The sequence below is a fragment of the Camellia sinensis genome, chromosome 13 (assembly GCF_055761805.1).
Source record: "Camellia sinensis isolate YWXY chromosome 13, ASM5576180v1, whole genome shotgun sequence".
NCBI lineage: Eukaryota > Viridiplantae > Streptophyta > Magnoliopsida > Ericales > Theaceae > Camellia > Camellia sinensis.
This window is the reverse complement of record NC_138973.1, coordinates 102840169-102860681: the sequence shown is the minus strand read 5'-3', so window position 1 is coordinate 102860681 and position 20513 is coordinate 102840169. Positions and strand designations below refer to the sequence as shown.

The 20513-nt window shown below is 33.6% G+C and overlaps 1 protein-coding gene and 1 pseudogene across 3 annotated transcripts; both read right to left on the bottom strand.

Annotated features, from left to right (window-relative positions):
- Positions 1-1032: 1032 nt before the first annotated feature.
- LOC114283493 (putative lactoylglutathione lyase, chloroplastic) lies at positions 1033-12398 on the bottom strand. Of its 2 annotated transcripts, none has more exons than XM_028226315.2 (9): positions 12053-12398; positions 8562-8766; positions 8337-8461; positions 8097-8161; positions 7292-7504; positions 7070-7117; positions 2552-2659; positions 2270-2410; positions 1033-1514 (listed from the first exon to the last, which is right to left on the bottom strand). In XM_028226315.2, the coding sequence occupies exons 1-9, from the start codon at positions 12183-12185 to the stop codon at positions 1473-1475; spliced, it is 1080 nt and encodes a 359-aa protein (XP_028082116.1). In that variant the 5' UTR covers positions 12186-12398; the 3' UTR covers positions 1033-1472. The 2 variants fall into 2 exon arrangements, with proteins under 2 accessions (XP_028082116.1, XP_082759154.1); XM_082903028.1 differs by having other exon boundaries at positions 8562-8643; positions 12053-12325.
- Positions 4789-6398, bottom strand: LOC114290884 (plastidic glucose transporter 4 pseudogene; annotated as a pseudogene). The gene has a single exon (XR_014349346.1). The product of XR_014349346.1 is annotated as a plastidic glucose transporter 4 pseudogene (transcript).
- Positions 12399-20513: the final 8115 nt, after the last annotated feature.

Below are 20513 nucleotides of genomic sequence, written 5' to 3'. Positions count from 1 at the left end.
CACAAAATGATGGAAAAATTACAGCATCCCAGTATAGCATTTTCCAGATCAGCTTCTCCAATTTTACAAACAACGGAAAAAAATCTGCATCCATTAATCTTGCTCCTTCTATGGCCTTCTCATGCCCAAAATCTTCCTAGTCATTTGATTACAATAACTTTAAAATTGAACTCAAGAAAAAATTAAAGGATAAGTATCTCTCAATTCCAAAGCAAGAATTCCAACACAAATACAAGAAGGTTATCAAAATGAGAATGATCCAAATGGCTGAGGCAGAATCCCTCTCTAATTCTGATGAAGACATTGTACTGGAAACACTTCCCCCAATTGTAACTCAACATCGTCAACAGACAATATCACCACCATCCTTGCCAACTCATATTCTCACTCAAGATGTTAATAACGACTAATTCAACATGTGTAAAGGAATCGATTTCAATAATTTATAATTTCCACACAAAAATGACAAATCAAGTCAAACATAGACACTCAATTCCAACAAACCCGAGCAAGGATCTTCTAGAGTTTTTTTCCTTAAAGTTTCCTAGAGTGGTGCATTGTGTGGTTGAGATTTAATGACAAATCACATTAATTTTTCAGCATTAAATCTCAACCACACAATACACTACTTTAGGAAACTTTAGGAAAAAAACACTCTAGAGAATCCTAGGTGAAAGCAAAGATGCCCTTATCTCTCTAGCTCAAAACCAAATTCTCTCTTATCTAACTAGTTAAAAACAAAACAAAACAAAACAAAAAAAAAAAAAAAAAACACACAAAAAACCAAAAAAAAAAATAATAATAAGGACAAACAAACTTAGTTTTATTTACTTGTATAAGGAATGTAAGGTTGTAATTTGCCGTTTGAAGAACTCTGTACATGCGTTGCCCAACTGTTTAAAAGATTGTGAAATCGTGCAAGTACTTCTTTGTAATTTCCATTTTATAAATATAAATGTGATGCATATTTATTATGCTTTTAATTTCTGAAATTCATACTGAAATCAATGATAGCTTGCAATATATTTCGAATTTAGAAGAAATAGATCATTTAGGATTATTATTATCAATTGCTGCTGGTCATTAGCAAAGTCGTTTCACACCAAATGTACCCCAAGTCTATCAAAATTAAACTAAAAATCTTACAATGTGCAAAGATTCCCAACAGCCACTTTAATCTTTCTTTTCTTTTCCACAGTTTTTATTGCTCAAAATGTCTTCAACAAAACAAATCGAGCAAGGAAAAAAAAAAAAAAAAAAAAAAACACATAGCTCAGCCTTTCTTCATTTTGCTCCAGTAATTACTGTTTCAGTCATGGTAATTTTATCTACAAAACAGGACTCAATTTCATTCTCTGGCATGGTATTTCTGGACAAGTCGGTTCCACAAGTGTCGAAGCTTTTAGTTGACGTACCGTCACGAGTCCCAGCAGGGCCCATTGTTGCAAGCTTGGTACAAACTTTCCTCAAAGTCACTCCAATTCCTTGAGAAAATCAAGGTTGTCAACAAAAACCTGCAGGAATTGAAAACAAGAATGACAAACCAGATTTATACAGCATACATCAACAGTGAACATTGCTCAATGAACTCCAAATTAATCCTACTTGTTTTAACAGTACAATTTGTTTTCCAACTCTTTTCCCATTCTTTTTTCGTAAATTAGCTGAAATAAATTAAAATGAAGAACATGGGTGGTTTTTTGATGCATATATTTCCTACTAGGAGTCTACTTAAACCATTGCAAATAGTTACTTTGACATTCTCTCCTGCATATATACAATGTGTACATATGTGTCCAGTAAAAAACTAAAATGAGCTTCAATACCCTAGTTCAACCATCATTGTGCTATGCATTTTCAATATTGCTATATTTTAAACTAAAATATTATTCAAGGAGCATACACAGTAATTATTTAAAACATAGAATACAAAATCAATAGTTCAAGCAAATGTTTAAAAACCCTACTGGTACAAGGCAATACAAGTTATTTAAAGCAAGTATATTCTTTTTTTTTTTGATCGGCAAAGAAAAATTTCATTAAAAACATGAAATTTACAGGTTCAAGGAAAAAATACGCACTGAGAGAGATTCGACGAGTAAAAATTCACTCTTCTACTACTACTACTCGCGTTCTTACAACCAACCCCTTAGCCTCACGATTTTAAATTTGAAAAAACCACAAACAAAATAAAGCAAGTATATTCTACAAGCACAATGATGAAACAAACTTATCATAATCAAAGGAACAAAGACATTAAAAGTTATACCGTTTTCCAACCATCAGGATCCAGGCATGCAGTAATCTTGGTGTTGATCCCAGGTAATGGTCCAGGTTCTCGGGTAATCTTCCCACCAGAGAGTTTAATCACTTCTGCAGTTTTGTAAACATCATCTGTGCCTATTGCTATCTGCAAAGATATCAAACTATCAGCTGCCATATTTGGTTCCTCATTATAGGTCCGTCACGGCACAAACTAATTTATAGTTCTACAAAGTAGAGAGATAAGTAAAACAGGTAAAGAGAAAGAATCAAGATAAACTGTTTCAACCTGAGCATAGCCATTTCCTTTGTCATATTCAGTGACCCCATAGTTGTATGTCAACTCCAGCACAACATTTTTGTCCTCAGGACCATAGCCCATCATTGCTATCATATACTAGAAAAGGGACCAGAAGATTATATTAATGCCTACCACCAAAAGAGGCTCATATAATGCAAACTTCAATGATCAAGTGTTGAAAATGAATGAATGTTCAATAAATTGGGAGCCCAAAATATAAACTATTAATCTGTCATATTGATATCACCCGCTATCTTTGAAATTTTTGCTCACAAGACTATTCACTATTAATGTGCTGCAGGTTCCACATGAGTGGAAGTCCAATTTGACAAAAGAGAGAAACTAGCATTCGTCATGTTTCTTTGCCACTCACATGGTTAGAAGTGGGTGTCTAGTCTAATTTTAAGTCTCTCTAGAAGAAAGGCCAATAATCTGGATTACCCTTTTTAGAAGAGTTTATATGTTCTTAAGCATGACAAATTCTCCATGTAGACCCAGCTCACTAAAATGCAGCCACATGGCCTAGTGGATGGCAAATATGATTACTACACCCTTGCAGGCCACAACTAAGTGGACGACAAATGAAGAAAGACTGAAAGAGAGGTTACCCAAGGCATCTGCATTTTGAGAACATCTTCAGCATGTATGATATGTGTAGAAATTTTAATGTATAAAGAGAAATAGAGAATTGTATAGATATTGATTGTATTATTGATTGATATAATTTTATATTTATTACAATGATTCATGATTCCTATATATAGAAGAGGGTGAGTGTGTAGTAGGTAAGGAGTAGGTGAAGTGGAGGTGGTAGTGGTGTAGTGGGTTAGGTTTAGTGGAGTAGGTGAGGTGGTAGTGGTGTAGTGGATTAGGTTTAGTGGAGTAGGTTTAAGTGGGTGAAGTAGGTGATAGGTTTTAACAGCCCCCCGCAAACTCAAGGGGGATAGGAACTAGCCAACTTGAGTTTGGAGAGTAACAAAACAAGAAAATAGACGAATACATAAAAGAAAAGAGGATAGGAGACACTGTATGGTCGTGTCAGACCAATGGTGAAGACACTGTATGGTGGTGTCATAACGTTGTAGAGGACACTGGATGGTTGTGTCAGACCGATGTAGAAGACAGTTTATGGGGTCATGTCGGACCGTTGTAGCAGACAATGTTGTGATAGTTGTTGTGACAGTTTACGGAGTCTTGCTGGACCCTTGTAGAAACTAACCGGAATCAATGTCGGGACAGTTTACTGAGTCTTGTCGGACCCTTAAAAAATACACTGTATGATGGTGTATATAGGCTGCCCAAATATATATATATATGGATATATATAGTGAGCCCTCAAAAGTCAGGCCCTCAAAAGGCGCGCCCACTTCATCAAAAGGCGTGCCTGACAGAAAGCGTCGAGCCATCAAAAGGTGAGCCGGAGACGCGGCGAGGCACGTGAGCAACAGAGTGGCGTGTCGGCCTCGGCTATTTAACCAAGGTTGAGGCGGAGGCTGTGCAAACCAGTCTGAAACCGCCGAAAATCCTTTGAAAAAACTCTTCCGTTTCTGAGAAAGAGATTCTGGAACACTCTGTTGCCATTCTGTAACCAACCTTTCTTTGAAATACTCAGCAACCCAAAAAACATGGCCTCTTCTTTCCGTGCAGCTACCCAGAACATGGCCTCTTCTTCCCGTGGTCTGCTCACTCTCTTTCCTGACCTCAACGAGTCAACAGGAGAGATAACTGGTGCGGTGGCCCGTGAACCTCAACCAAACACCTCTGGTTTTGCTCCGTTGAACCTTCCGATGCGGTCGGTGGAGCAAAAAATGGCAGTGCAAACGGATATTGAGGCCAATCAGTATACATTGAAGTCATGTGTGGAAACCATGACTGCGGTCACAAACTTGTCGCACCGGCTGCAGAGTAGGACAAATGAGGTGCAGCAGTTAAACGCCCAACTGGCTCTGCTCCAGCGCATGTATAAGGATGCGCGAGCAGAGATAAGTGTGCTAAAGGCGGAAAATAAGGAGCTGAAGCGGAAGGCCACCGTTATGTTCCGATTTGGAGGTCCGCCATATGCTGTAGTGGAGGAGCAGGGTGGAGTGATTGTGCCCAATGGAGTGGGAAACACGGAGGCAACACCGTCAAGGGCCGCCCAGGACGGAGGCAAGAAGAAAAGACCGGCGGCAGAATAGAGGAAGTGAGGTCGGTGGGTGACCGTCTGCAGAAAAGAAAACAAATCGTTTTGTGTTTGTTTTTTTGGTTTTTTTTTTTTTTTTTTTGTGTGTAAAAATGTGATCGGGGTTTATCCCTGAGAAGAATAAAATATGGTTTGGTGTGCAAAGCTAGATGGTATGAATGGAATTTGAAAACGATTAAAAATAATGTGAAAGAAAAATAAAGAAAGAAATAATAAAAATATATTTGAAATCAAAATGAAAGATGGGGGAAATAAGGAAAGTGGTTTGGAGAAAATAAATAAAAATAATGGATTTTGGAATCAAATGGAGGAGAGTGTGAACATATTGACGATGAAAAGTGGGAACCAACCCATGTGGGTGGAGGTGGTGTGTAGGGTGTTTAAACACTTAATTAAAAGGAAGAGAGAGAGACTTTGCTTTCTGTGCTGAAATAGAAACTGTGCAGGTTACTGTCTTACACTTCTTCAGGCTTGACTCACTGCTCTCTGTTTTTACTTCTCACACACTGACCGTCCAAGTGAGTGACAAGGAAAGCAATAGCATTGAAGCTGCCATTCCAGCAAAGCTTGTCATTAAAAGACTTTTCCTTCCTTGTTTGTCCATCAAAGAGGATGCTATTGTTGTACCAAAAACATTTGATGCCCCAACGAGAGCACTGGCTGCAACATCAGATGCGATTCCAACACTGCGAAATACAGACGTAGAATAATATACAACAGCATTTATTCCAGTCAACTGTTGAAACAAGAAAAGTGCTGCACCAACACTGACAACTTTCCAATAGCGGCTACTAAAAAGATCAAACCAACCAGCTTCTGGTTCTGAAGAACCTTGACTAGCTGCACTTAAGTCATTCATAACCTCAGCAACTTTTTCTTTTCCAAATAGAGTTTTTATAGACATTTCAGCTTGAGAAATTTTTCCTTGCTGATAAAACCACCGAGGGTTTTCTGGAGAAAATGCCATTCCCAATGCCAATAGAACAGAGGGTATCATTGCAATACCAAACATTTACCTCCACCATAAAGGGTTTCCTGCTAAGGGCAACCCAGCCACCAATGCTGCAAGAATCCCAATACAGATAAACAGTTGGTTGACAGATCCAAGTGTGCCACGAATTTCAGTTGGTGAGATCTCAGATATGTAAAGTGGCACAATAGCAGATGAGATGCCAATTCCAATTCCAGCAAGTAAACGGCAAGAAGCTCACATCAAGACAGCTCGTTGACTTCTACCTGAACCGAATCCAGGAGCTGAATCCGGTGCTTCGCGGCGTAGTGGAAGTGATGCAGAAACAGTTGAGAGATGAGAGGTCCGGCGGGCGGCCAAGGCAAGGCTGCCGCCCGCCGGTGAAGCGAAAATGCTAGGCTCAACCTTGCTCTGATACCATGTAGAAATTTTAATGTATAAAGAGAAATAGAGAATTGTATAGATATTGATTGTATTATTGATTGATATAATTTTATATTTATTACAATGATTCATGATTCCTATATATAGAAGAGGGTGAGTGTGTAGTAGGTAAGGAGTAGGTGAAGTGGAGGTGGTAGTGGTGTAGTGGGTTAGGTTTAGTGGAGTAGGTGAGGTGGTAGTGGTGTAGTGGGTTAGGTTTAGTGGAGTAGGTTTAAGTGGGTGAAGTAGGTGATAGGTTTTAACAATATGACATATTTAAATAAATAAAAATCCTCTTGTTCAAAAGAGAGCATTAACTTGACTTCCTCAGTAGTAGGCAGCTTAGTTCAAGAATCACAGTTGTGCAACGTAAGGAAGCAATAGCTGATAGTTAGCACTTAGCACAGCTACTCATGAACATAATCATGTCCAAGAAACTCCACACTTGTAAACTAGGGAAAATTAATTCTTTAATATATAGGCTCAAAGGGAGGGTTAAGTTCATCAGAAGACTCTTTTGGCTAATTGAGACCCTGTCGAGTTGAGAGAGAAACCTTATTACAGAGTGAATCCTTCTGAAGCCTCAGAGGCAGATCAGACACCAATAGTGGCAATGAATGAATAAGCTAGTACCTAATACAAGAATTCTCATCAATGGTGTTTTAGGGTAACAACAATCTACTTACTGGCTATTAAGTTATTGGGTCACGTCCTCGCAATTACAAGGTGATCATGAAGATCCTATCCAACTAGATGAGAAGTTGAAATTCAAAGCAAGGGGATGCCCCTTTCTAATACATTTCTCTATAATCTACGCCCGGGTGCAGGGTAGATCAAGCAAATTCACCACTTCCAAGTCCAACACAAATGCTTATATCAATGTGACATAGATAGCAACCTTCATTTTCCAATGCAGAAGATGTCAAATTACCTTATACTCAGGTCTATCTCGTTTCCGAAGAAGCTCCATGCCAAAAGCCTAAATAGAGGGGAAAAACATGTGGAGATTGAGAACTTTATACAAGACTAACAACAGTGTAGACAAGAGTAAAGAACTAATCAGCAATGAAAACAAAAATAATTTATGAATAATATGGAAATGTGGAATGAGGCTGTTGCTAAAGATATTCAATTTTTTTGGAGCAACTCTCACCTTCTCATAAAATTGAATGGAACGATCAAGATCACCAACTCGAAGCATCACTTGGCAGAGGGGTTCAGGTGTAGGCCCCCTCTCAAGAATTTCAAACTTATAACCATCAGGATCTTCTACAAATGCAATTACAGTACTGCCACCTTTGACAGGACCAGGTTCCCTGGTAACTTTTCCACCCTTAGCCTTTACGAGATCCACAGTTTTGGCAACCTATACATACCAACATCACTTGATTGATGAATGCTTAACATAATCCAATGGGCTCAAAAATAACTGTGGAGAATACATTTTATAAAACTACATTCACTATCCAATATTCTTGCAGCACTGCATGTGGAACATCTAAAATCATGAATTTTAAGGGGAAGGCAGGATAAGTGTTGTAACTGGTATGAAATGTCTCCCACAGTACCCACATAGCAAAGACAAAGATGTTTCTATTTAGATCAATCTATGTGAATACAGAGAAGGAAAATGCACACATGAAAACTGGAGCCAAGAAAAGAAATTTCAGAAATTCTCTCAGAAGAAATTACAACTTACAGATTCAAGTCTAATTCTTACTACACAAAAGATGTTTTCCATGAGGAAATCCAGCATGCTACTTCATTATGCAAAACTTCTAGTTCAGAAGCCAAAAAAAAAAAAAAAACTAAAAATAGTTACATCATCAAATAATATAAACTTGGCATTGTAAGGCTTTTTAAGCATCTATGATGTGACTGTAACAGATAATTGTATTTTATTTGAAGCAACAGTTAGAGAAAACGTATCAACAGAAGAAAATTCAAATGAAACTTACATCTTCAACTGCAATACCAAAATGACCAAAACCAGTTCCAATATCATACTTGTCAACCCCATAATCTGGCAGCAACAAAATAAATCACACATCAGTTTAAGCAGCAGATATTGACACTAAGCTCACAAGAAAGACTACAAGTCCACAGTGCGTATTGAAATTATTCTACAGAAGGTTGGTTCATAATAGGTCCATATTGTAGATTATTGTGATCAAATTAAGAAGTTTTAGTGGGTTTACTGTAAGTGAGTTCTATAACAAAGTGAGAATCTTCTGGCCCGTATCCAAGAAAAGCATTTGTGTATCTCTCTTCGGGTATGTCACGTTTTCGCAACAGCTTCATCCCCAAGCATTCAGTGTAGAATCTGTAGTCAACATTAGAGTTTGATCAAAATGTCATCACTATTGAGAAGAATAACAAATTACAAAACTGCCAAACAGGTCATGTATATTGAATAAATGTACTTTATTGTCTTGTCCAAATCACCGACACGGTATACAACATGGAGCATTCTTCTCTTGTCCTTTTTGACCCAGTCTAGGGTATCTTCTTGTGTGATAGCAGTGCTGGCTTGTGCCATATTTCCAGCTGTGCGAACTGCTAGTTTGTTTCCGTCTGTTCTTAACAACTTAGAAACTTTTGTGCTGAAAAACTGCGACTGTGGAACCGCTGGAAAATAGTCAGATCCAGTTAGTAGGCAGTGAAATTATTAAGTAGAACTGAATGTCATGAATCCACCAGAATGTAAATTTATTTTTATTTTTTTATTTTTTTTACCCAAAAAAATAAATATTATTGATGACGCAAAAAGGATAAAAAAACAAAAACAAAAAGGGAAAGAGGACAAGGTGCCCTCTACAAGAAAACCAGCTATTACATCAAAACAAAAATCCCAAAGAAAAACCCTATACATCATAAACCGCTTTCCAATCTCTAGAAATGTAAAAGAACATAACCCCTTTAAAGTGATCTGAAAAAAACACCCAAAGTGACACCCAATGACACAATTTGTCCCACAATAGATCTACTTCCTCAAACTTGTCCTCAAATATCCTTGTATTCCTTTCTAACCAAATTCCCGAAAGATGGCAAAAATAACACACCGCCACAGCACTTTTGCTCTCCTACTACGCAAAACCTTGAAAATCAATTAGAAGCATATGACCACACTCCCCTGCAGCCACCTGATGTGTCTCGGTCAAAAGTAAAATCTAGTGCCAAAGATTCGATACAACGGAGCAATGCAAAAAAAGATGATTCATGGATTCCCCATCCTCCCTAAACATAACGCACCATTGAGGGCAAAATGTTTTGACACAAAGAAAATGTCCCAAGACCTCAAAATTCCAAATACATGAGAATCATGCCTGCTGCATGAACCTAAGAACTCATAATTTTTAATCCTTTTCATTGAGAATGAACAAAAAATAAAGAGAAAGCAATTCAAATCAACTGCAACATAGATCGGTGCCCCTGTATCCCATCAAACCAAGCAAAGCATTCGGCATGATGCACTATTTTTTTCTTTTTTCTTAAACTTGATAAATGTTAAAAAGTGTATAATTATTATATTATTTTTCGATATTTAAACACTTTCTTATTATATTAATTTCCTCATTTTATTTTTAATTGTGAGTTTAATGATTTAGTTTTACTTTTTGCAGAAAAACTTGCAATTAAAATGAAGATGCTTGGGGGCTAGTTTGCAATTATTGAAAGGGGATAATGAACAACGAAAAGAAGAAAATGCATTTGCTACGTTCTTTAAGACTATAAGGCAAAAACAATGGGCCCTAGTTCTCAAAGGTTTGCAGATGTCCAAATGTGTAGTGTACATGTGGGTCTTTGGAGAAAAGAATTAGGTGCATGATTTAAAAGAATTGTTGAAGCTAATTTGAGCAAGAGGCGGTAGCTCCTATGCAGTGCTGCCTAAGAAGCACGGGCACTTCGAAAAAAGTGGCGTGTCCATGTCGTGTCCGTGTCGGACTCTAACAATCGTCAAGCACGTTCCCAACACGTGTCCGACACTCATCCAAACGTGTCCTATTTTTTTAAAAAGAATTTAGACTCAAACACTCTTTGGACAGTTGAAAAACACACGTGTCCATTGCTTAAACACGCGTCCATTGATCAGACACACATGAAACTAATTATAAGTTTGAACAAAGGAACTTAAAATACAATGATAAAAGAAAATTAATATCAATTTAAAAATTAATATTATATTATATTTATTTCTTGTGTTAGAATGATATATTTATATATATGATATATAATAAATATATAAAATTATATATCATGTGCATGTCCCCCCACATGTCGTATCCTACATTTTTTGAACATTGTCATATCAGCGTATCTATGTCATATTCATGACATGTCACGTGTCCGCATCCATACTTCTTAGACTGCTATTGTCATGATATGACGAGAAGGAATGAAATGAAAAAAATTACTAGAGTTTTTACCGCCTTAGTAATTCGGCAAAACCTCCACAACACTTGATTTACTAACTCAACTTGTGTTCTTCAAATTCTATAAAAAGATGTATAAGTATAGGGATTCGGGCTCATTCAAAGAATATAATTCAACACATATATTTTTGTTTCCATAGTGTTCTAAATTTTTCTTTGCTAAGACTAGGGGTGAGACCCCAATGATTTCATTGTAAATATTTTAATGATTCAATCAAGGTTTTTAATGTAAAATTATTCTAATTAATTTTTTTATTTATTTTTGGAAAAAGAAAATTTATTCTAAACAATTCTTCGTTCTATTGTAGACCTCAAGCACAATAGACGTTTAGAGTTCCCTGCGAATCAAATAACAAAATTTTTATGGTGTATTGATCAATGACTATATTCAATCTTTCAAAATTATTTTTAAGAAATAAGTGTTTTATTTTCTGATTGGGTATACCCTTTGTGTATGTCTCAATTGAATTCTACAAATTGAATCTAGAATATTTCAAAAAAACCATTGGTGGAGGATCCTTAATGCCTTAGTACCTTTCAACTATTGTCACTACGATTCATTTTTCAGCAAATTAATTTTTCCAAACCATTCAACCATTCAAAAATTAAATATCAATTTTCTTTATTATATTTGATGGCTCTGTTCTTTATTCAAATAAATTGGTCTTTGTGGATTCGACCTCGAACTCATCGAGTATATTACTTCGCGACATCTTGCACTTGAGATTGCAATATTAAAGCCGCAACAAAACTCAAAGATTTACTCTAGCTCAAAGAGCCCCAGTCAAGCTTACATAATGAAGCTTTCATTGAAGTTAATTTCAATGAAAAGCTAACCAAATTAGTAAATTTGTTCATTTGACCTATGATTTGATGGAAAACCCCCAAAACTCCAACAATTTAATTGCAAAGACACAGAAATCCCCCATAAATAAATAAATGAACAGATGAGGAAAAACAAGAAATGGATTCCAAAATCACCATAATTCCCGTTTCCATGTTCTTTAGCAAGAACCTTGGTGAATGCTCATAGACCTCTAGTAATTCTTTACACATTTTAATTTATATCATTTCAACCTTTCTTAGATTGATATATTTTGGAAATTTGTTGACTTGTTGTACAGTACTACTCAAGTTGCAGAACACTATTACAAAAAAACCTAATTTGATTGAGAACATAATCACACTCACCACTAAGCAAACAATTAAACAAGAAACATTGTGATTTGCGAACACATAAATGATCCAAATGTCACACAGTAGTGATCAAATAGGCTTAGCATTAGCAATCAGCAAATAGTTTCCACACATCATTTAGATACACATAATGAAACTACAAAACCTCCAAATACTAGTAAACAGTACAATTAACACAGCCAAACAGTTATCCAATCAAGATTCGAAACTTGCATAGCAAATTGAGCAAACATGCAATGTAAAACAACAATGAAAGTCTTAGGGTTTGAAGAACGAGTCATTACCGCTGCCAAGATGAAAGCAATTGATCCTCCGAGCGAGGATATAGGAGGAGAGAGAAACACCGAAGCGAGAGACACCAAAAGAAAACCTGAGGGAGGAGAGAGACGGACGAATGGAGGACGCCATGGGAATCATCCTCGTCAACTGTTTCTCTGTCTATATCTATGTATATCAACAGAGTCTGTCTGTAGTGTAGAGAGAGAGAGGCTGTGTTGAGAACGAGATTCCGATGTCCCACGACGAGAGTCACGAGAGTCGAGAGGCTTCACTACTACCCTGGGGGTGTTTGGTTTCACGGTTTTTGATATCCATACCAGGGGTGGAGATGTGTATGGATTGACATACTGTAATTTTTTAATTTTTTATAAAATATATATATATACATACTGTAATTTTTTAATTTTTTATAAAATATATATATATATATAACAGTAATAATAAAGATCTCCACAAAACATAATCCTGTAATTTCAAAATAATCTTAGCTATTCATGTCACTGTCAAAGATGAAAAAAAAAAAAATCAAACACATCAATGGGTCATGCGGGTCCTCCTTTGTAAGGGTCCCAAATATTTTTCTATAAAAAAATAAAAAGAATTATATGACAATTTATAATAACAAAAATGGTAGAAATTTTTGAAATTTCACCAAAAATTTTATTAAATATCCCACATGCGAATACCACCCCATATAAGACATTTAGTAAACTTTTAATAGAATTTTTGATATGCCTAGCATTATTCTTATAATAATTTTATAATTTTTTAGTTAAAATATTCGATCACCAAACGTTTGGGCTTTTAGTTTGATTTATCATGAGTTGGACTCATAAACGTTTTCAAACATAAGAGGCCGATCAATGGCCCAGAGCAAGGGTCATCACTGCAACTAAAGGCCCATAATCCAGCAACTAAAGGCCCAGAGCAAGGGTCATCACTGCAAAAAGACTGATTTTACTTACATTAATACATTATTACTTTACTTTTTTGTACCATTCATCTCATTACATTATTAAAAAAAATATATAATTCTTATTACACCTATTATATTACTAAAATTAACCCTAAAGTAAGACTTTTTGAAACATTTTTATCTCTTTACACCAATAATTGTTGGAGAGAAAATAAGCGAACAGAGAAAGAAACATGGAAGACAATGAGTGGAGCCGACAGCGAATTGCCTATTCGGTCGCATAGTGCTGAACAATTTACATTCATCTGGTGTTATGTTGCTAGAAAAAATAGATTTCTCCAGTGTTTTGTTGCTATACATTTACAGAGTCACTTTTCTTTCAAACAATGATTTTTAAATTTGTGCCGAGCCTATTCGGTAATACATGCTAATAAATTTGAATTAATACAGTGCCATGTTACCAGACAAACCTTTTTTTCCCAACAATATATTGACGTACGATTAGATGATAACAAGAAATTAATTCAAGGTCACTTATGAAATGCTTGTTCAGTGATACATTGATATATAAATTAGATTACTCTTGTGTCATGTTACCAAACTATAATATATTTGTCTAGCCACATGTCGTTGTACGTTGAAAGATTTACTTTTTCTTTCAAACATCCATAAAAAACATCCATAAATCAAACACGTATCCATAAAATCATACATAAAAAGTATTCATAAAAATATTCATAAAAACATTAAGTGTACGAGCATTCATAAAAACATCCATAAAATCTGTCGTTGTTTATATCCATCAATCAAACATGTTATCATAATTCATCTATATCAATAGTTTCAGTAGTTACTACATTAGGATTGACAAACGTATGGAATTGATGAATACGGATAGTATATGATTTCTCCCATCCACTAGAACATGGTTGATGAAAACGAATCCAATTATTTATTATCTGATGTTTTTATAACAATGACAAATCAAGTCTTCTTCCCAACATCAGAAGCACATTTAATTAATGCTTGACGACTATTAAAAATCTAAATACAGTAAATACATTTATATGTCAAATTATTAATAAAATTCAATACAAATTAAAAACAAGAAAAAAAAATCATATTTATAAAAAAAAAAATGAACAAATCTCGTCTGTAATGAATTCATGACTGGAATCCACTAATAATGCAGTACGTGCATTATTGCAATAAGTAGAAGTATAATCATTTCAAGCAAAAAAAAATATAAAAATATAAAAAAAATAAAACTAGAAATACACGGTAATAAGTAGTCAAACAAATAAAAAACATTCGGCCTTGAGTTACGGGAAATGTATCTTTTATTCGGTAGTTGATTACCAGACATATATTTTTTGTTCGACAATGTAATGCCGGACTATTTTATTTTGTTCGATTTCGAAACATCGAACAAAAGTCGAAGAACAGTCTAGAAAAACGAAATAAAAACCTACTAAACAAATAAAAAAACTCACCATTTCATTTTTTTGATTGTTGTTCATCACCATTTCTTCATCTATTACTTTCTTCTATGATCAAAACACTATGATTCTTACTTTTTGAAAAGAGATGTGTAAGAGAGAATAAAAATTGAGAACGGAAGAAGAGGAGTAAAGATTGAGGATTAAGGAATATAAGGAGATAATAAAATATATAATAATACTTCGTAGCTCGAAACTCCTTTTCCCCGAATGGCTCGACTCCTCATAACGACTTTTTTTTTTTTTTTTCTCCTTCTTAAATCTCTGAAACAAATTGAGGAAGAGAGAAAAGAGAGAAGAATAGAAAGAGGGGGAAGAGAGAGGAAAATGGAACATAGAAAGAGAGGCTCTACCTATCACCGGCGCCGCCATCCTCTGTATGTATACACAGATAGATCTGTGTGTGCATGCACAAATTTGTATATCTGTTGATGATCTGTGTATATGTGTGTTCTCCAATCTGTTGATGATCTCTGTGTTTGTATAGATCTGTGTTTGTGTGTATTGATGATCTATGTGTGTGTCTGAGTTATGGAAGAAGAAAAGAAAAAAAAAAAAACAGAGGCAGAAAATATGATGTGCGATGATGATGATGATGTGTTGTTGTTTGATGTTGATGATGATGTGTGGTGGTGGTGATGATAATGATGATGTGTTGTTGTTTGATGTTGATCCTCTCTCTCAATTGATGATGATGATCTGAGTTGATTGATGCTCTCTTTTCTTCTCTCTTCTTTTTCTTTACCTCTGCTTCAGAGAGAAAATAGGGGGGAAATTTTTTTCCAAAACAACATCATTTTGGAACCTAGGCCATTAAAGCCTCAGTATTTTTGAGCTACAAATCGGAACTGTAAAATATATTTAATTTTAGTGTTTTGTCCTTAAAGGAATTTCACACGTGGGTAAAATTGAAAAAAAAAAAAAAAAAAAAAAATCTCATATGGAGGGTGTAAAGAGATAAAGTATTAGTGTAAGGAGAATCACTCTTGCAAAAATAAAGTGGTTGCCTCTTTATCTATACTATTATATTAAGGGGCAAATTACCAACAAGTCCTCTTTGAAAGAGGTGTGGCCTATTTAGTCCCACAACCTTTTGTTTATACCCAAAAGGTATATAATGTTTTTCTTCTTCTCTATCTTTTGCCTCTTTCTCTTCCTGATTTTCGATGACCACATCTTACTTCTTCTCTTTCTCTTTCTAATATATATTCACAGGCGACCAACAACCACCATCGATTAAGGTTCACTACCAACCACCGATCATCGATTCCTTGCTTCACCCTCATGGACGGTGAAGATGATATGTTTGTGATGAAAAAGATGAGTAGATCTAGATCAGATCTGACTAGATTTAAATAAAAAATATAAAACCAGAGTACAATCCTCTCTCTATATCTATCTCTCTCCTCCGATCTCTCAATTTTTCTACATTGTCTCTATTATACACTTCACTTTTCCTGTTTTAATGGAGAAAATTTTCAAGTTTTAGTTACAGGCGGTGAAAACTATAAAATTTTGCGGTTTCAGTTTTTTTTTTTTTAAATGAATCATGATTTAAAACTGTCAAATTTTGCAGTTTCATAAAAATTTTTAGAACTGTAAAACTTTGTAGTTTCATAAAATATTTTTCAATTTGATTAATAAGGATAAATACTTAATAGATTTTTGCTTTGATACTGTAATATTTTATAATTTCAAAACTTACTTTTTAGTTTGATTAATATTAGAAATTATTTACTTAAACCCTACAAAAATTGAAAAATACACATATGTTTTCTTTCCTATTGTTGCTGTCTTTTGTTGTTATGTTTTTTTTTTCTTTTTAATTTATCAATATTTAACATATTTTGCTATGTTTTTCTGTTCTAATTTTTCTATTTATTCTTTTTTTTTTTGGCAATATTGTAGATATTTCGGTAAATCTCCGATAATATTCTTAACGTCCAGCGAACGTTCTGGACATTCTAGTGACTTTCAGAACATTCCGACAAACTTCCAGCTATATTTTAGCGACTTCCCAGTAATGTTGAACATTCCGACAAGTCTTTAGTGACCGTCTCACGGAAGTCCGACGGTGATGGGATATAGTAGCGTCTGTAAATTTTTTTTAAAAAAAATATATAAAAAATTTGGTAATAATTAAAAATATGTAAGACATTATTGATGCATGTATTTTGTTTTGAAACTAAATGAGTTTTGAACTTTGTGTATGGGACTTACCAATAAGTTCCCGTATATTAAGTGAACATTGGATTTCATATTTCTAATTTCTCTATTTAGGCCTTATTTGTCATAAATTAAAAAAGTCAAAAAGTTAAAAAGTCACTATCCTATTTAAGTCACATTATCTTACTTAAGTCACATCACCTCTCTATCACATCATATCACTTCAAACCAAACTCATATTTCATAAAAAGTCAAAAAGTACACTTGTTTAGATCATATTTCATAAAAAGTTAAAAAGTGTATTTGTTTAGATCATCCCAAATAACCCCTTAAAATTTTTAAAAAATTATATAGAGAAGTGCACAAGATTTGAAATCTTGATGTTGAGTTTAGAAAGAACAGAGTTCTTATTACTTGAGCAACACACATATTGTAATATGAATTTTTTTAGCATTTATTTTTGCTTTTACTTACTTAAATTATATGCGCATCATGTGTGCCAACCAGTATAGGATCAACCAATAAAGTTACAAATTCAGACAAAATATAATTAAAAAAATTTATCATAAGTTCATACCTAGTATTGATTATATATCCTAGTTTGCGGAGAAAAGAATAAGGTAATAAATTAGGAGTTGAGAACTTACACTTCATTTGATTTGAGTGATTTGGAGAGAAAAGAAATGAATTGGAGAGAAATAAATCTCAATCATTTGTTTGGATTACCAAATAGGAGAAAAATAAAGAGAAATTGAGAGAAATATATTTGTTTGAAAAATTCAAAAGTGAAGAGATTGGGAGAGAAATGAAACCAACTAAATACTATTTTATTATAAGACTAAAACTACCCCTTTGGATATAAAACAAATAAAAAGACTAATACCTATAAAAGATTAATTTGGTAATATAACATTATATAATTTCTTTTATTTTGTTTTATATTGCTTAACTAAACAAAATAGGAGATAAATTCATCTTTTCTTTTCTCTTCTGCCTATCCAAACAAAAGGAAAAGAAATCACAATTTTTTTTTTTACTTTTGTTTCATTTTCTCTCATAACTTACAAAATCATTTCTTTCATTTTCTCTCCTAAGTTACCAAACATATAGTTACTTTTCTTTTCTTTTCTTTTCTTTTTGGATAATTCTATATCCAACTAAAGAAATTACTTTCAGCTAGAAGATTTTAAACTTGAGATCTTGAAGGGAACATACCCCCATGCCGGAGGTCTTATTACTTGATCATATTTGTTAAGAAAACCATTGTTGAGTGTTTTAATATTGATTATATCATAAACATTTTTAGTTATACGGAAAAAAAAAAATCACAATTTAAGATGTCTCATTTTAGTAGATAAATTATTTTACAATTGCTATTTTTTTTTTTTTTGTAAATTAGCGTGAATGAAATAAAACGTATTTATTTATATATTTATATATTATTATTATTTGACTTTTTTATATTGATAAAAATTGATATTGCAATTCATTTATAACTTTTAAAGTTGTTAGTCTATATTCACCCATGTACTAAATCATAGATTCCTCCCTAGGTATTTATTTGCCTCTCCTATGCATGAAGTACATTAAAAACTTGAATGCACTCAACCAGAAGCCCAACTATGACAAAAGCAAAAATTTTGGGCCACGTCAACAACCTAACAACACTCATGAAATTCATTCTCATGGGACACAACTCAATTATGCAAAAACTAAATTTATAAAACGATTTAGAAACACAACTTTTATACCCAAAAAAAAAAAAAAAAAAAAATTCAGAATAATGTGTGGCAGCATTTTTGAAATCATCTTTGTTTTAAAAGGATAGGATCATAAGATGTTAATGTTATTGTGGAGATATAATTTTCGACTTGTCCACGTGGCATGATCTTGGCCTGAGATGTCATGTGATGGGATATAACTGGCCGAGTATAAAAGTGATACATTTGTAAGTTGAGATAAGCGGCGAAGGACACAAGTCCTAGTTGATAAACGACTCTTAGGTTGGTTGTGTTTAATACTCTTTTGAGAAGTTAATCATAATTTAACCAGGGGAGAGAAATCTTAGATAATAGATGGTGTGTTATTTTTAAAGAGAATATGTGTGAATGTTTGCTTAAAAACTGTATTGTGCTTATTTCTCTTATGAGTTTATACTAATTTTAATATTGGAGTGCCTTCCCAATTGATGAGATAACACTGATCTCAGTTTTTGAGGAGAAAGATTGAAAATTAATTTGAACACATAGTTGTATAATTTTGTATAAAATTTTATTTGCATTGTTATTTTTTATTTTTTTAAGAGATTGGATGCATTACTTTTATTGGACAAGTCAAATTTTTGGTTGATCTCATCTCCCTGTGATCTCTACTATATGGTTACTTGTTTTTTATTCAATGTGAAAAGAAGATTATACTTTTCAGAACCACATTACTGGTCTCATCTGCTTTAGAGGATAATATATTGCCACTCAAACTTTTGAAGCATTCATATTCTCATAATTTTTTCCTTTGATCTTGAATTTATTAAATAAAATGAAAATAAAATTATTTATGTATATTTATTTTTTAATGAGTAACTAAAAATCTAATGAATTCTACCTATTTAGTTTCTTTTTTCTAACCCAATAAAAAAAAGAGATAAATTTTGCTTCTTTCACCTTCCCCCCCTTTCCTTCTCTTTCTTTTCCTGTTCATTTAATAATTTTTTTTTTTTTGTTATTGATAACCGACTGTCCGAGCCAGTTCGAGTGTATCTCAACTAATCTCAAGACTTTTAAATAAACAATCAAACAAATCTCTAGTAACCCTTTGGAGTAATTCAAACTCGAGATATTAAATCTAATCCTAAAATCTTTACTGCTCAACCCATCATTAGGATTCTTCACTTCACAAATTTAAATCTAAACATAAAGTTCTATATTTTATTGTAGATTTTTTATTTTTTCTTATTTGAAATCATGGTTATCAGAATCTCGATCCAGATCGTAAGATCTTACGATTCTACAATCTCAGTTGGACCAAACGATTTGGATCACATTAGGATCTTAAAGTCACTACGATTCTAGTCATAAAATAATGTAGAATCACATCCCAATTCTACCATTTTTATTTTTTTTTTTTGTTATTATTTAAGGATGTGTTTGGATCATTCACACTTCACCCACTTTTTCTCTTTCATTTTCGAAATTTGTATTTAAATTTATAATTTAAATACAAGTTAAGACTATTTGAATCTAAGATTTGTGAAGATATTTATGAAAGAAACAAATCATATCATAAATTCAATATAATAATTTTGAAAAAGTACTGCATTATTTGATCAGATTTCCACATAACAAGATAATTGTGTGCAACATTTGAACAAGACAACAAAATCACATTATTCAAAGACCGAAACTGAGTGGCCATTACATGATTTTGCATTGTTTTTCTTGACTTACTTACAGGCCCACCAAACCAATAAGTGGCATAATCACTATACATATGCTGGTATTATTTTATTACATTATCTTTTTCTATCTTTTTTTCCCCTTTCCACAAATTCAAGATCTATTCTAAACCTAAACTCAAGACATAAATTTCATTCTGCCAAGGACAAATTTGAAATTTCGTTTCTCAAACTACTGTTGCTTTGAAGCCACGGCTGAACCTAATTGGTAATAGTAGTCTGTTCTATAATAAAAGGTCTTATCTTAAGTTCAAATTCAGTGAAATAACAATTTATAGTGACTTTTTGACTTTTAGTTAACATACGTCTCCATGCGAAAGTAAGTCTTATTTTCTGACTCCATGAAATGTAACTGAGAGCTTGAGCGTATCTTAAGTAATTTTACCTCTAGATTTCTTGAAAAAATTTGGATTCTGAATTTAGAACAATTGAAC

What these genes read in the sequence shown, in the direction of transcription:
- LOC114283493 (XM_028226315.2), bottom strand. Translation starts at nt 12,185, where the DNA reads ATGATTCCCATGGCGTCCTCCATTCGTCCGTCTCTCTCCTCCCTCAGG. An exon ending in TTGCTTTCATCTTGGCAGCG is followed by an intron (nt 8,767 to 12,052) that starts GTAATGACTCGT and finishes ACTATTTTCCAG; the next exon opens with CGGTTCCACAGTCGCAGTTT. An exon ending in TGTTATAGAACTCACTTACA is followed by an intron (nt 8,162 to 8,336) that starts GTAAACCCACTA and finishes TGTTGCTGCCAG; the next exon opens with ATTATGGGGTTGACAAGTAT.